The following is a 17,194-nucleotide window of genomic DNA, read 5'->3' on the forward strand; positions in this document are numbered from 1 at the left end:
TTACCAAGACCTCTTGTTTCTTGGTTGTTGATATTAGCCATTCTGACAGATGTGAGGTGATACCTCATTGTAGTTTTAACTTGGATTTCCTTGATGATGAGTGATTTGAGCATCTTTTCATGTATCTTTTGGCCATCTGTTTGTCTTTGGAAAAATGTTCTTATCTTGTCTATTACTTAATTGGATTATTTGGGGTTTTTGATGTTGAGTTGTATGAGTTCTTTATATGTTTTGGGTACTAACCCTTTATCAGATATTTGCCACTATCTTCTATCTTCTATCTTCTTCACTTCTCTAGGTTGTCTTTTAGTTTTGCTGGTTGTTTTCTTTGCTGTGAAGAAACTTAATTTTGAAATAGTCCCAATAGTTTATTATTGCTTTTGTTTCCCTTACTGCGAGAGACACTATCTATAAAAATGTTGTTACAGCCAGTGTCTGAGAAATTACTGCTTCAAGGGTTTTTACAGTTTAAGTTCTCACATTTAGGTCTTTAATCCATTTTGAGTTTATTTTTGTGTTTGGTGAAAGAAGGTGGTCTAGTTTCATTTTTTTGCAATGTAGCTGTCCCAACTCCACTTGTTGGAGAGATTTTCTTCCATTGGATATTCATTTCTCCTTTGTTGAAGATTAATTGGTCATAAAATGTGGGTTTACTTCTGGGTTTTCTATTCTGTTCCATTGATCTGTGTGTTTATTTTTATGCCAGTACCATACTATTTTAATTCTACCATTTTGTAATGTAACTTGAAGTCTGGAATTGTGATACATCCAGTTTTGTTTTTCTTTTTCAAGATTGCTTTGGCTAGTTAAGATCTTGTAATCCCATACAAATTTTAGGATTGTTTGTTTTAGTTTTGTGAAAAATGTTGGTATTTTGATATGAATTGTATTAAATCTGTAGATTGCTATGGGTGGTGTGGACATTTTAACAGTATTTGTTCTTCAACCTGTGAGCATGGAATGTCTTTCTGTTTCTTTGTATCATGTATGCATGTATCATGTATCTTGAATTGATCTCATCAGTATTTTTCTAATTTTCAGAGTATAGGCTTTTACTGTTTTGGTTAAGTTTATTCCGAGATATTTTATTATTTTTGATACAATTTTAAATGGGATTTTTTTCTTAATTTCACTTTCTGCTGCTTCATTGTATAGGAGTGCAACAGATTTCTGTATATTGATTTTGTATCCTATGACTTTACCAAATTCATTTGTCAGTTCTAGTGAATTTTTGGTGGAGTCTTTAGAGTTTTCTCTAAAGAGATAATGTTTATCTTATCCATTGGATAGACGCCTTTTTATTCTTTATCTGTTTGGATGCCTTTTATTTCTTTATTTTGTTTGATTGCTGTGGCTAGGACTTCCGAGTACTATTTTGAATAAAAGCAGTGGAAGTGGACATCCTTATGTTTTTCTGACCTTAAAGGAAAAGCTCTGTTTTTCACCACTGAGTATGATGTTGGCTGTGGGTTTTTCATATAAGGCCTTTATCATGTTGAGGTATTTTCCCTCTACACCTACTTTGCAGAGGATTTCTATCATGAATGGATCTTGTACTTTGTCCGATTCTTTTCCTGCATCTGTTGAAATGATGATATGATTTTTAAAAAAATTTTTATTTATTTATTTCACAGATGAAGGTCACAAGTAGGCAGAGAGGCAGGCAGAGAGAGAGGGGGAAGCAGGGTTCCTGCTGATCAGAGTGCTAGATGCGGGGCTCGATCCCAGTACCCTGGGATCATGACCTGAGCTAAAGGCAGAGGTTTAACCCACTGAGCCACCCAGGCGTCCCGCGGATACGATTCTTAAAAAATATTTTATTTATTTAGTTTTGAGAGAGTGACTGTGAGGAGGAGGAAAGGTCAGAGGGAGAGAGAGAAGTAGAATCCCTGCTGAGCAGGGAGTGCAATGTCGGGGCTGGATCCCAGTACAGTGAGATTATGACCTGAGCCGAAGGGAGCCGCTTTACTGACTGAGTCACCCACTTAACTGACTGAGTCACTCCGGAGCCCTCGATCATCTGATTTTTTTATCCTTTCTTTTATTAACGTGATTTATCAAGTTAATTGTTTTGTGAATATTAAACTGCCCTCATATCCCAGGAATAAATCCCACTTCATTGAAACATATGATTTTTTAGAAATACTGTTTAATTCAGTTTGCTAATACTTTGTTGAGGATTTTTGCATTTATGCTCATGAGAGATACTGACCTATAGAATTCTTTTTTTTGGTGGTGTCTTTATCTGGTTTTGGTGTCAGGGTGTTACTGGCCTCACAGAATAAATTTGGAAGTTTTCCTTCCTCTTCTGTTTTTTTTTTTTTTTAGATAGTTTGAGAGGAATGGGTATTAACTCTTCTTTAATTCTTTGGTAGAATTTGCCTATGAAGCTGTCTGGTCCAGGACTTTTGTTTTTTGGGATTTTTCTGATTACTGATTCAATTTCATTGCTAGTAATTGGTCTGTTCTATTTATTTATTTATTTTCTATTTCTCCATGCTTTCGTTTTGGTAGGTTGTATGTTTCCAGGAATTTATCCATTTCTTCTAAGTTGTCCAATTTGTTGGCATATGGGTTTCCATAAAAATCTGTTATAATTGTATTTCTGTGGTATTGGTTGTTATTTCTCCTCTTTTATTAATGATTTTGTTTATTTGGGTCCCTTTTGTTTTTTTGATAGCTAGAGGTTTATTGAAACCAACTCTTGGTTTCATTGATCTGTTCTATTTTTTATGTTTCTATATCATTTATTTCTACTCTGATCTTTATTATTCCTTCTTCTTGCTGGGTTTGGGCTTTCTTTGTTTTTTTGTTTTTTTTTTTCTAACTCTTTTAACTTTAAGGTTAGATTGTTTATATGAGTTTTTCCTTGCTTCTTGAGGTAGGCCTGTATTGCTATAAACTGCGTATTTTTTGTAGTTGGCTAAAAGATAGCCCTGAAAAATCTAAGGTTCTAACTACTTTATGTGCACTATTTCAAGCATTCCTTATAATTTCCAGCTGGTGCCTTGAATTTCTAAATGTTTTCATGGTTCTTCTACCCTGGAAATGAGCTTATTTATTATTTTCTTCCTTTTTGGATTTCATCTTTTCGTTTTGTTTACAAGTGCTACATCTGCCACAATTTTGTTGAAAACTCTGTTTTGCTATGATCTTTTCTCTTATACTTGTCCCTTTTAAAAGACATCTTAGGTTCAGAAGTGAGCTAAGATTAATATATGTTAGACACACATGTTTGTCTTGCCTTTCTTGACAGTGTTTTTGTGAGATTCATCCTTGTGCCTTCAGCCACATTTTGAGGGACATGGCCATATTGTGAAGAGTATTTTTAGCTGTTTTGTCATGCTAACTACTAAGAATTTCATCTTTCTCTTTTGTTTTCCTCTGCACAGTAGGGATCTTTAAGATAGTTCTGGTATATATCTGTTTAATATGAATGACTAAGGGAGATTGGGATGCATCTTAAAATTGATGGTGTTCTCATTGGTTTTGTCTTAGTGGCCTCAAAGAATATCAATTGCACTTGAAACAAGTAAAGTGCAAGATAAAACTCCCATGTTTATCTTGGTGGAGAAATGAACTTGAGATGTATTTAACAGGCTTCATTTGAAATCAATACCTAAAGTAACTTTCTTTACTGAGTTAGGTAAAATTACACTTCAGAAGTTTTTTTTTTGTGGGAGGGGCGACATATGACATACAGTCTTTCTCATTTTAGGAAATAGTTTCTGTTATAGAATGCTCATGGTGAAGACGCTTAAACCTGGGCAATGGTTTTATGGGTGTTTGTGTTGTAATTATTTGTTAAACTGTCTATTTATAGGGACATAAATCCATTTACAATCGTAATAAGCACTATTTGCTGTATATAGGCATAGCTAGACATACTGCTCCAAATCCAAACAGTGAAAATTTAGCTTACTGGTCTTATAATAGAAAGTGAAATGATATTTTATTTGTTATGTTCATGTTCAGTTGTGGTACCTCTTCCTTAAGCCTCTAATATATCATTACTGAAGAGTGTTCATTTTTTCTTTCAGCTCAGTGTCAGATCAGAACTGCCATGTTTTTGACTGAATTTAAGGTCTTCCTCCAGCCAATCCTAATTGTTAAATGTTTAATTTCTTCTATGTTCCTTTGCCTTTCTTAGTTTAATTACGTGGACTTTCCTTTTGGTGTTTCCTGTAATCTTATTGCTTGGTGGCTGTTATTTTAATTTTGTTCTTTCTGAAACCTTACTCAGATAAGGGATAGAAGCTTAAATATTCTAGCTTTTTCCCAGTAGAACTACTTGACTTGAATATTTTAACTATTTAAACAAAAATAGAGGGGCACCTAGGTGGCTCAGTGTGTTAAAGCCTTTGCCTTCAGCTTAGGTCATGATCCCAGGGTTCTGGGATGGAGCCCTGCACAGCAGGGAGCCTGCTTCCCCCTCTCTCTCTGCCTGCCTCTCTGCCTACTTCTGATCTCTGTCAAATAAATAAATAGATAAATAAAATCTTAAAAAAAATAAAAATAGAAATGAAATATTTGAAGTCATATACTTCTTAGTTCATTTGTATGGTTTAGTTAATGAGGTTAAGAACTCCTTAATACACTACCCTGACCCCCAGATGGGGAGGGGTTTTAATACTCAGTTGTGTTTAAACTTCTATATTTTGACTAAAGGACTAACCTTCATGTCTATGCCCTTTTCTTCTCTGCTCTTAATTTTGAAACTTTGAACCTTCTACTTAGGTTTTGTTTTGTTGTGGTTTACTTACCAAGGACTTATGCAATCTTTTAAAACATATTAATTCTTAAAGTCCAATTTTAATAAAATAAAATTTTGTCTTTCAGAATATCTTAAAGTGAGGTCACATGACCCTGAAGAAGCTATTAGACATGATGTTATTGTGTCCATAGTTACAGCTGCTAAAAAGGATATTCTTCTGGTCAACGATCACTTACTTAATTTTGTGAGAGAGAGAACATTAGACAAACGGGTAAGTAGGAATAATAATTAGTAGTAGGCAGCTTTTATTTTGCATACTTTAAGTTTAGTAGTATTTCATTTGGAAATAATGAGATTTAAATGTAACTTGCCCTTTTCAGGAGCAAGTATTTATGTATTTATGAGAACGTTTTATTTTTTTGTTATATTAAGTTTTGTTAGGTTTATAAATTCAGATTATTTGTTCTCATCTTAAAAATGAGATGGCTCTAAATGGTAGTCAGAAGTTTAGCCTGGACACTAGTTTTAATAAATGAGTTGTAAAGGCCTCTGACACAACTTCTTATGTTTTTGTTGACTCTCTTCTGTTTCTTTTCACATGAGTATCAGTTGATAGTCCTTTAGCTGGTTGTATTATAATTTCTGTGGAGTAGAAAATAACATGTTTTCAGCTTTGCAAAGCTAAACCTGGCAGAGCAGCATGCTTCCAGCCTATCTTCTTTGACCCTAAACCTTTCCCCCTTGAGTGAGCACCCACTAGCTGCACTCAGTAATCAGTGGCTTCTTAAGAGAGGAATAGTGTCTTCTTATTTTTGTATTCTTATTGCCTGGCTATATTAGACACTCAGTAAAATATGTGAGTGAATGTTCATTCTCTCCTCATCCCCATTGCCTTTCCTTTCTGGTGTGGGTTTTACTGGATTTAGGCTTGAATAATTTTGGTGAAGGATGAAAATCATTGAAGTATATTGGGGTTAATTAACAAAGAAAGCAGGAAGCCTATTGGTAGTTGTGAATAGTTTTGACTAGTAAATACGTCATTTTAATAGTTGCTTATAAGTTTGGTTGTGTTGTTGTCATCATTTAATGCTCTTTTTGGTAATGCTGTTTGTGGGTAGAGGACAGATGGGCAGGAATTGCATAGTTTTCCCTCCAAATCTATAGGTATTAGGAATAACTTATCTTAACTAATAAATTTAGACTTGTCTTTTTTGAATATTTCATAGAATATTAAGGAAAGGTCCTATAGAGTATTAATGAAAGGCATAAAGAAGGAAAAAGAGATTTGCCTCATGGTAGGATAGCAGCCTTTCAAGTGTTCAAGTAGTCTTTTTCTTTGTTAGATTTGGAATTTGAGCTAAGTATCTGTGTATTTTTGGGGTCACATAAATTCTTAAAATTTTTGATAATGTTGTATTCATAATAGGCCTCCTTGGTTCATTCATATAAATATTGAATTTCAAAAAATAATGGAATATATTTATGTTCTTGGCAGAATTAGAATATGCTTTATCTTTAAATTCTTCTTAAAGCAGCAGTTTGGGGAATTAGAGATAAGACAGAGAATAGAAAGTTCCTACAAACAAGTTGAATTCTTATTTTATGAGTAAGGCTTTTTGAAGTCTTTATTTCAATATGTATCAGTGGATGGATGAGATAAGGACTGTTCTTAATCTGCTGTAAGTAATTGAAAGAAAAACCAAGGGAAGAATATACAATGAAAGACAGACTGCAAAGGAAAAAATTATAAACATCTGTGCAGCTTCATGAAGTTCTAAACATTACTAACATCTTACTGATTATAGTGCTGTTTGTGTAAAATTAAAGAATAAACTCATCCCACGATAATTAAGCAGTATTAGATATACTAGCAAGTATGTATTTTAAGAAAATAGTTGAATGCATTCCTCTTACACTTGAACTTGATTCTCAGTTATACAGAATGAACCGAGCATCTTTACTTAGCATTTGATAAAACCAATGTCATGTACCTTTAACTGAAGTATATTTCCATAAATGGAAAAAGTATATAAGGGATAAGTCACAATTAACTCATTCTTTGCCTGTTAAAATTTTGTAGCATACTTTCTCTTACCAATTTTCAGTGACTTCATGTGATGGTGATTAATGTTTGTTTTTTAGGGGTAAATGATGGGCATAGTATATTAAAGCATTAAAATTTTTTATACATGTTGATATCTCTGTACCTTACATAGTAGATATATTAAAATGATAGTTATGTTTTTTTCATAGTCATTATAAATAGATATCTAGTAACTGAGGAGTGATGAAGATATATTGTGTAAAGCAGCTTAAAAACAAGAAAACGGACTTTCCTGAAATATAATTAACATTTTTAAATTTTAAGAAAGCATTTTTGTTTTTACTTTAAGTGGAGAGTGCGCAAAGAAGCCATGATGGGACTTGCCCAAATTTATAAGAAGTATGCTTTACAATCAGCAGCTGGAAAAGATGCAGCAAAACAGATTTCATGGATCAAAGACAAATTGCTACATATATATTATCAAAATAGTATTGATGATCGGTAAGTAAAGGGCACCATATGTAAAATATATGGTGCTTTTGATGTATTTAGTTGTTGTTGATCTTTAGTTGTAGGTAAACTGTTTTCTTTATAACTTTAAATTCTCTCAGTTTTTATTGCAAGTTAAAGCTAGTGAGTGTGACTAGTTTTCTTCCTATCAAAGCCATAAATGAAGCAATAATGTGCATATACCTTTAAGGAGGGATACAGTTTTTAAGTTCATTTTTGTATACTATTTTTAAACAGTGGTACTTAAGAGTAGAAATGTGTGTAATCATTTAAATTTTATTTCACAGGTTATTTTTCAAATAAAATGCTTTCAAATAAATGAAAATAAAGCTTTTGGATTTTAGACATTTTAAATAAATAGTTTCTACTGAAGGATAAAAAGATAATTTATAGTTTTATTTGAAACACATTATCTGAATATAATCATCATATTTTTCTTTTGCAGTATAAGGTTAGACCTTGTGTGGATCCTAACCATTTAGTATTAAATAGATCTGTGAATCCTGCTTGCAGAATTTATTTCACTTGCTTGAATTTATTTTAAATTCTTAGATCCAAATGGTCTTAACTCATAATAGATGAGATTGAGAAAATTAAGAACCAGTAGGCCACCTTACATTTTTAAGAGTTACAGTAACAAGAAACTGGGTATCTTAGATTAGCTTTATTTAAGAAACTTTATAGTTATTATTTTTGTAAAATGGACATTTTTAGACTTTTTGAGTGTGCAACATCATTCCATGTGAGATTTGCATGATTTGCTAGTACTTTTATTTTTTTTAAACTGTTAACCAGGTCTTTTCATGATGTTTACTCAGATGATAAAAACTCAGAAGAATCTTACTATGTCTTTAGAAATTTTAACTTAGAGATGCTTAGAATTTGTCATTTGGAAGGACCTGTTTTTTGGACACTTTATTATTCAGATAAGGAAATCAAAAACCTCGTATATACTCAAGGTCATGCAGAGGTAGTTATCTTAGCTGGGTATAGAGTTATTGCCAGTACATCCAGCTAAATCTTTTTTCAGCCCCTCTTCTTATAGAAGGAAATCATCCATTTGAAATCTCATATCCATTCAGAAAGCAGGAACTTCTTTTATATGTATACTTTGTGTGTTTTGGAATTTTATATACAAATTCAGTACATTAAAAAAAAAAATCATTACAGTACCTTCTCTGTGTTTTTGCAGATTGCTTGTTGAACGCATCTTTGCCCAATACATGGTTCCCCACAATTTGGAAACTACAGAACGGATGAAGTGTTTATATTACTTGTATGCCACACTGGATTTAAATGCTGTGAAGTATGTTTCAAATGTCAAATTTTGTTTTTTTTTCCATCTTTTTCAGTGTATTGCATTTTATGGGGAAAACCCCCACAAATGTATTTTTAAATGTTAACAATTTACGTAACGCAAACATTGTTTAAATGATCAGACACAATAAAATACTTGACTGTTTTTTCAAGGTACTGCTATCAGCATGAGATTAACAAGGATTTTTATAAGCAATTAAAGCATAGAGCTGATTGACATGGAATTTTTCAGGATTTGATTTCTTTCCTCAGACATACATATTGTCATTTCAAGAAGTATTGATGTACCTTTTTGTTTGTTTTCTTCCTTAAGGCATTAAGAAGGTCCATACTGAGAAAATCCTACCGCCTTATTTTAACCTCATGGTCATTTGAATTTTGCTGTAGAGTGGTAGGGTACATATTTTGTGCTGTATAACCTCAGCATCTGTTATAATTTGGCATATGGGTATGCACAAATACATTTTAATGACCATTTTTCATTCAGAAAATACTTTTGAGCACCATTATACGGAACTGGCATTTTGGACATGGAAGAGACATTACTAATTGAATCATACTGATGGTTAGGAAATTGAAACCTAGAGATTGATTTGCTCTAGGTTTTAGAAAATGTAGATGCTCTGCATTCCAGCAAATGTCATTACAAGTGGGGGATTAGATGTTCGGAAATTGAAGTCTAAGGAGCTGCATATAATTTTCATTCCTATGTCTCCTTAATGGGACTTTGACTTCTTCCATGGGAATTATTATATGTGCCAATTATAACTTTCATAGAAACATTGAAGAAAAGGAGAAATGTAAATTTCTTATTATCTGTTGTACTTAAGGCAAGGGGTATATATTATCAATGGCTGCTTTTGTGCTTTAACAGCAGAATTACATAGTTTCACCAGAGACTGTATTGTATGGTCCATAACATTTATTATCTGGCCTTTTATAGAAACACTTGCCAACCCTTCATGTAATTGATAATTTTCCTGTTTTTCACATGGAGAACTGAATTCCAGAGGTCAGTTAACTTGCACAAAATCACACAAGTAGTAGGAGACAAAGTTAGGATTTGAACTCTACCTGGTTCCAAAGTTCATTCTTTTTCTACTGCATACAGTGAAATATGTTACTGCCATATTTAATTGATTTTAAAATGAAATTGTCGTATGCCAACACCTCAAGAATTAGAGTGCATCCTTATCTTCATGGTGCAATTGATGGCTGATTAGAATGAATGAGAATAGGATATATATATATATATATATATATATATACTTGAGACAACCTAAGTGAAATCATAGTCTAGGCTTCTTGACTCAGCTCACCCATCTTTCATGAACAAAAATGAAAGATACTCTTTTTAAAGATTTTATTTATTTATTTGACAGACAGAGATCACAAGTAGGCAGAGAGGCAGGCAGAGAGAAGGTAGGGGGAGCAGGCTCCCTGCCGAGCAGAGAGCCCAATGTGGGGCTTGATCCCAGGACCCTGGGATCATGACCTGGGCCAAAGGCAGAGGCTTTAACCCACTGAGCCACCCAGGTGCCCCATGAAAGATAATCTTACGCAAAAAATGAGAGTCAACTACTCATATATCCTACTTGAGAAAATTACTAGAGTAAAAGTTTCTTTTGGCAAAAAACAAAATTCAGAAGGAAGGAATAAGATGTAAGAAGTAACAAAATTTCCAAACACTTCTGCAGATCTAAATAATCAGTGCCTATAAAAACAATGCCAACACCACCACCAATAATAATAACAACAAAGTTTTCTTTACCAAGGGAAGGAGGTGTAGATTAAAAAGTAGGTTAGCATCTGGGCTGATATTTAGCCAGCACACACGTCTTGGAACAGTATGTAAGATCTGTTGAGAGTCCCTAGGATCCTCTCCCCACCCATTTTCCCCTGTGCCTGGGCGTAGCAGAAGGACCTTCAGGCCCTGTTCTACTGCCACCTGTTCTGATTGATTGGTGCTGTGCCTTTGTGAAAAAGTTTGAATACTAGGTAGATCCTATAGGATAACAGCATGTAAGACGGCAGCTAAAATGTTCTGTGGTTCTTTTATCTTAAAAGAGTGAGTGAGGACAGGTTTGTTGATTAATTAGGCTGTAAACTAAGTGTACAAATTAAAAATTTTAGTTTCTTTAAAAGAACAGAATTAAAATGTTGACTTCTAAAATCACAGGAACAAAAAATAATGAAAAATTTAATATGAGAAATGGAAAAGAAACATAATTGTAAAGGAAAATACTGAAAAGCAGTTATAAAACTACATATACATATATAAGGGGTACCTAGGTGTTTCACTTAGGCGTCCCACTTTAATTTCAAACCAGGATCCTGAGATCAATCCCTGCAATGGTGCCACCCCCCCCCCCCCCATATTCCTGCTTGCTTATGCATTCTCTCTTCCTCTCAAATCTTTAAAACAAAGCCTATATATATATAAGATATTATTCATCACTTAAATAACAAGTTACTTTGAATTAGAAAGTAAAAATGCTAATCATGAGTTACACTGAAAAATAATGCCACGGAAAAGTTGAAAGTAAATTCCAATCTATGGACCAATAAATTCTACAAAAATCGTTGGTAAGTGAATAGATTTTTATCTGTTTTAAATTAAAACACTTAAGATATTTATATTTTTTAAATGATTTTTTAAAAATTTTAACCAGCGTTTTATAATTAACTAACCAACTGTAAATCTAATACTTAATATTTTACTACTTTAATACTTTACATTCGTGATTTATTTCTCCAAAAGTCTTTACATTTATTTTTATGAAAAATTTAACGCACACAAATCACATAGGAGTTTTGAAGCATAGTGATAAAGTAAATATATCTTTGAATCTACCCTCAACTTGTGAACTCTTCTCCCTTTTATCCTCCTGTCTTCCACCCAGAGGAAACCACTAGCTTAAATTATTTATTTTTCATTTCCTTTTAAAAAGTGAGTTTATCATGGGGCGCCTGGTGGCTCAGTCAGATAAGTGGCTGACTCTTGATTTCAGCTCAGGTCATGATCTCAGGGTCCTAGAATCAAGCCCCATGTTGGGCACCACACTCAGCATGGAATCTGCATCTCTTCCTCTCCCTCTGCTCTCCCTCTCCTCTCTGTTTCTTCTTTTTTTTTTTTTTTAAAGATTTTATTTATTTATTTGACAGAGAAATCACAAGTAGATGGAGAGGCAGTCAGAGAGAGAGAGAGAGAGAGAAGCAGGCTCCCTGCTGAGCAGAGAGCCTGATGCAGGACTTGATCCCAGGACCCTGAGATCATGACCTGAGCTGAAGGCAGCGGCTTAACCCACTGAGCCACCCAGGCGCCCTCCTCTCTGTTTCTTTCTCTCAAATAAATATATAAATAAATCTTTAAAAAGTAGTTTTATCAAAAATAAAGTTTTACATATATGTATGTATCCCTCAATAATTTATTTTTACTTGTTTTTGAACTTTATGAAAGTAGAGTAAGTGTGGATATAGTCTTCTGTGACTTTTCCCCCTTTTTTTAGGTTCCTAAGATTCATGCATAACATTTATAGCTTGTTGGTCATTCATTTTCTATGCCTTCCTAAATGTTATCAGACATCTTGTTTTTTGTGACTCTTTGGGTCTTAAATTTTGTCACATCTTTTTTTCATTTTCCTGAATAGTAATAATCTTGATGTTTTCAGTAATGTTTCTAATCTTGTCACAGTCTTCACCACTCTGTATTGTAACATCTGTCTTTATTCATTATACATTACCATTCTAGCCCAGAAGTCATTTGAATTTATAACTCTAATTAATTAGTTTGAAAAGCACTTAAAAATAGCTGCTTGGTAGGCAGGTTCATGGTGAGAACTTATTTGATCTTTTTATTTGTTGAAAGAACCATATATTTTATTGTGATCATGTTCTTTTGGGGAAGACGGTACTTTCTGTATTTAAAAGTTGATATGTATCAGGGTTTTTTTTTTTTTTTTTAAATTTGACAGAGATCACAAGCAGGCAGAGAGGCAGGCAGAGAGAGAGAGAGAGGAGGATGCAGGCTCTCCACAGAGCAGACAGCCCGATGCGGGGCTCGATCCCAGGACCCTGGGATCATGACCTGAGCCGAAGGCAGAGGCTTTAACCTACTCAGCCACCCAGGCACCCCTATATGTATCAGTTTTAAGCAAGTCCCCAAGTTAACTAATATCTTTTTATTTTTTTTAAAGATTTATTCATTTGAGAGAAAGTGTGCACATGCATACATGCCTGCCCAAGGCGGGGATGAGGGAGAAAACCTTCAAGCAGATGCTCCATCCACAGAATGGGGAGACTCACATTGGGGCCTGATCCCACAACCCAAAATTTGGATGCTTAACTGACTGAGCCACCCAGGTGTCCCCCTAAATATCTTGATTAATGAAAAAGAGAACAGAGGCAGGCTTGAGTACTCTCTAATCATGGTGTGTGTTGCCACCTCCCCCAGGCTTCCTAGAACAGCTGTTAATGGCAATAGTTAGTGGTAGTTTCAGGTGTTGTGGTTGTGATGTCTTTCATTAGGCAGGCTCTCATCTAGACCCGTTTTTGTACTGCTGAGTCTGGTGGGTATGAATGGGGAGCGGAATGCTGGAGGAGAGTTTCTCTTCAACCCTCGTATAGGTTTCTGATAGCCACCCAATGGTGACTGTCTTTTTCTTTGAGTTAGTGCAAAGCTCTAGTGAGAAGATTAGACCAGTAACAACTGTAAGAGTATCCGTTCTCTAATCAGATTTTTCGTGTTTATTTAGTGACAGTGCTGGAATTCAGACTTATATTAAGTTATATTTGTCTTCCTGTTGTAGTAATATTATGTCTACTCTTTTTTTTTCTTTTTTTAGAGGATTATTTAGGAAGGCAAACACAAAGATAAATTGTCTTTGCTGCTTAAGATAATTTTATTAAAGTGCTTGAGGGGATGGTTTTCCTAAAAATATAATATAAAATCTTAGTGATGGTCACTTTTTGATTTACACTATAGCCATAATATTTTACTTTTTTTTTTTTTTTAAGATTTTATTTATTTATTTGACAGGCAGAGATCACAAGTAGGTTTAGAGGCAGGCAGAGAGAGAGGAGGAAGCAGGCTCCCTGATGAGCAGAGAGCCCGATGTGGGGCTCGATCCCAGGACCCTGGGATCATGACCTGAGCCGAAGGCAGAGGCTTTAACCCACTGAGCCACCCAGGTGCCCCCCATAATATTTTATATGGAGCTTTGGAATTGCTTGATCTTTAATAAATAGCTATTAGAGGTGTAATAATTCCTGCTTTAAGTGAAGGCAAGTTTTAAAAGTCCAGGTCTGTCAGAAGTTGTAAGTAATGATGAAGTGTTAAGAAGCAAGAGACAATTGGAGTTCAGGAGTAATTTCACAGATGACTACTCTTTTTTTGAAAATTATTTTAATTATGTAACTCTTATTTAGTTATGAGATTTTTACAGTCCTCTGTATACTGGTCATTTTTCTTTAATGTCTACATGTATAGTTATTTTAATTTAGCTTTTAATATAAAATGCTGCTGCTTTGCCAGTACCATTTTGAGGTGACTACTGTAAAGGAATTTAAGTGTCCAAATTTAAACTATTTTATTTCCATAAAAGTATCCAAAGGTATTCTTAAAACAGAATGTTAAGGAGGATAATGAAACTTTTTTAGCAATTAGTTCTTGTCTATGAAAAAAAAGGTGTTTTTTTAAATACTTTTGTACTATATTAGTTTTATGGCAGTGCTTAATATGTGTGATAGTGGAGGTTAATTGAAGTATAAGTAATTCAAAATAATAAAAAGTATTTGGTTTTGGAAAATTTCCTTTCAAATATTAAACTATGTATGGTTCTGAATTCTGTAACTCAATATTTCAGTAACATTAACTGCTCTCATGATTTATGCATATTTTCTTGAGTATGTGTGTAATTTTTTTTTAGATTTAAATTTCTTTCTGAAAACAAAAGTATTCAGAGGACATCAAAAATTTTGCCCTATAAAAATAATATTCATTTACATGTAATATGTAAACACATAGTTATATAAATTAATGAATATATAGGATATAAATACTTGTACATGTCAAATTTATATAGTATAAATATGCTTATATGTATTCTATATGGAATGTATAGAATATATAGGTAATATATATTATATATAAAATATATAATCTATATAAACTATATAGAATATATAGGTAATAATGTTTTATATAATTTGTATAATGAACATAATATGTTATTTAGTTAACTGTGTAACAGCTTTACTTCAAACTGTAGACCTCAATGAGTCCTTAGAAATCTAAACACATAGGTGTGCCTAGGTGACTGGGCTGGGATTCCCCCTCTTGGTTTTGGCTCATGTCATGATCTCAGGTTGTGAGATCAAGCCCCCTGTCAAGGTCTGCTCAGTGGGGAGTCTCCTTGAGATTCTCTCTCTCTTTCCCCCACTCACATTTTCTCTCTCAAATAAATAAATCTTTAAAAAAAAATCTAAACAGTGAGAACTTGAGGATAAATAAAACAAGTGAGAGCTTATCATTTTTATTTACATTGGTTTATACATTTTAATTTTATTATAATGATTAACGGTATACTTACCTGTACGTACATAATATACACTTTTATAATAATATACATAAACATGTAATACATATTATATAAAGTTACATTATGAGCATTTCTTTTTTAGAAAAAAGTATCCCGCATTCTCTCAGCACAAACTCTTTTCTTTTTGTGGCTTTGATTCCTTTTCATCCTGCCTACTACAGGACCTTACTCCATCATACATTCCTTTATTTCTCAAGTTTATAATCTCTGTAGATAATTCCTATACCCTAGTTTATACACATGTTGTAGTTAATGATATAGATATCCCTTCACATGTTCATACCCCTTATATTTTCCTTGCCCTTTTGCTCCATACATCATCAGTTGCTTAGTTCTGTAAAGTTTACCTCATCTCTGTCATCTCTTGTTAATTTCAACTAAAAAAAAAGGAATATATTTGGAATATTCTGGAAGGATTTTTATTGTTTTGTTATTTAAATTTATGTGTTTGTGTTTTGCAGAGCATTGAATGAAATGTGGAAATGTCAAAATCTGCTCCGACATCAAGTAAAGGATTTGCTTGACTTAATTAAGCAACCCAAAGTAAGTTAAATGTAATGAAAATTTTCCTTTGATGATAAGCTTTGTAAAACGCCTGTATTTAGTTACTCCTTACCATTGCTACAGTGTTGCTGGACAATTGTTTCTGTGTGGAACTGTTCTACTGGAGAAGCTATGATCTCTAATTTAGAACAATGAAATTTTTAAGAAACTTATTGCATAGAAAAATTCAAAGTTTAAATTTACTATATCTGTAAAAGGTGATACACAACAGGAAAGAGAATATATGTCTTTGTACTCAGAATTAAAGTTTTTTTGTAGCTTAAAAAAACAAAACAAAACAAAAACTAGAAAATGACTGTATCTTTGAAAGCAAAGAAAGTAGAGTAAATTTGTACTCTGTCTTGCTGCCCTAAAATGTTCCCATCGTGTAGTCTTGTTGTTTTAGAAAATTTTCATGTCATGTATTTTAATTATGTATCTTTATATTTTACTTAGAATTAATGTTATAGTAATCTTAATGTACTACTTGGTTTTCATAATTATAAGTTAATCTTTGCATTCATCCAGTTGATGTATCATATTATATTTTTTAGACTTTTAGAATGATTCTGGGTGTTCTTTTTCCCTAGAATGTTGTTTGAAAATGTTATATATAGGCCTATAAAAGTTATAATTCATCAAAAAAGTAGTATCAGTTCATCAAAAAAATATATAAAATGCCATTTTAAATTGCATCCAGGGAAATCTTTAACACAAAAAAATAATAATATACTGTTATTTTTAATTTCTTTTTACTCCTTAATGAAACCCCTCTCATTCTCCCAACCCCCCACTCCTAAAACAAAACAAATACTGCATGCTTATAGAACAGAGGTCAATAGAGAGGAGTTGTTTCATGTAAGGGGAGGCTAACAGTAGCCTCTTTGTTTATGGTTTATTGAAATCTGTGATTATTGAGTATATTGAACCTGCTAGAATAAGTTTTTTTCTTGTAATAGATGACTTAAAACTAATTTTAGTGATTCTGCTGTTCAGTACTTTCTCTGCCAAGGAACAAAATTGGAAACCTCCAGTTAATTTAGTGTGCTTCAGCCTGTAAACATGTATTTTAGTCATTGTTCTATATTACAGTAAGTTAGTGTGTTTTAGTTAATAAGCTCTGGATAAAGTGCTCCTGTTTGCTACCTAGAGCTGTATTAATTTATTTCCTTTTGGTCAAAGTTGCAAAGGTGTTAATTAAAAATGCCGGATGTTTTTATATGTATTTCTACAAAAATATTCCTGATTTCAGGCATTGCTAAAGTCATACAATAGCAGTCAGGTAGTACGTTAAGTGTGCCCATCATATGTTGAACAGCATGATGTGTGAGACTCATGAAAAATAATTTTGTTTTTGATTCTCACTGTCCCTTTAAAATTTATTTAGTGGGAACTTCTTCCCCTTGCCTGTTGATAACAACTTGGGATGGTCTCATGACTTCATTTTCATGAGAAATAACAAAACAC

At 33.2% G+C, this 17,194-nt stretch overlaps 1 protein-coding gene across 15 annotated transcripts in view; it reads left to right on the top strand.

Moving 5' to 3' along the window:
• PDS5B (PDS5 cohesin associated factor B) overlaps nucleotides 1-17,194 on the top strand; it is a 200,876-nt gene that overhangs the window by 106,255 nt on the left and 77,427 nt on the right. For all 15 annotated transcript variants that reach the window (XM_082700326.1, XM_082700335.1, XM_082700327.1 and 12 more), the window contains 4 exons: nucleotides 4,840-4,985; nucleotides 7,108-7,259; nucleotides 8,461-8,574; nucleotides 15,646-15,727. In XM_082700326.1, the coding sequence (XP_082556452.1) occupies nucleotides 4,840-4,985; nucleotides 7,108-7,259; nucleotides 8,461-8,574; nucleotides 15,646-15,727 (494 nt within the window). The remainder of the gene's footprint in view (nucleotides 1-4,839; nucleotides 4,986-7,107; nucleotides 7,260-8,460; nucleotides 8,575-15,645; nucleotides 15,728-17,194) is intronic.

The sequence above is a fragment of the Mustela nivalis genome (assembly GCF_964662115.1).
Source record: "Mustela nivalis genome assembly, chromosome: 15".
Taxonomy (NCBI): Eukaryota; Metazoa; Chordata; class Mammalia; order Carnivora; family Mustelidae; genus Mustela; species Mustela nivalis.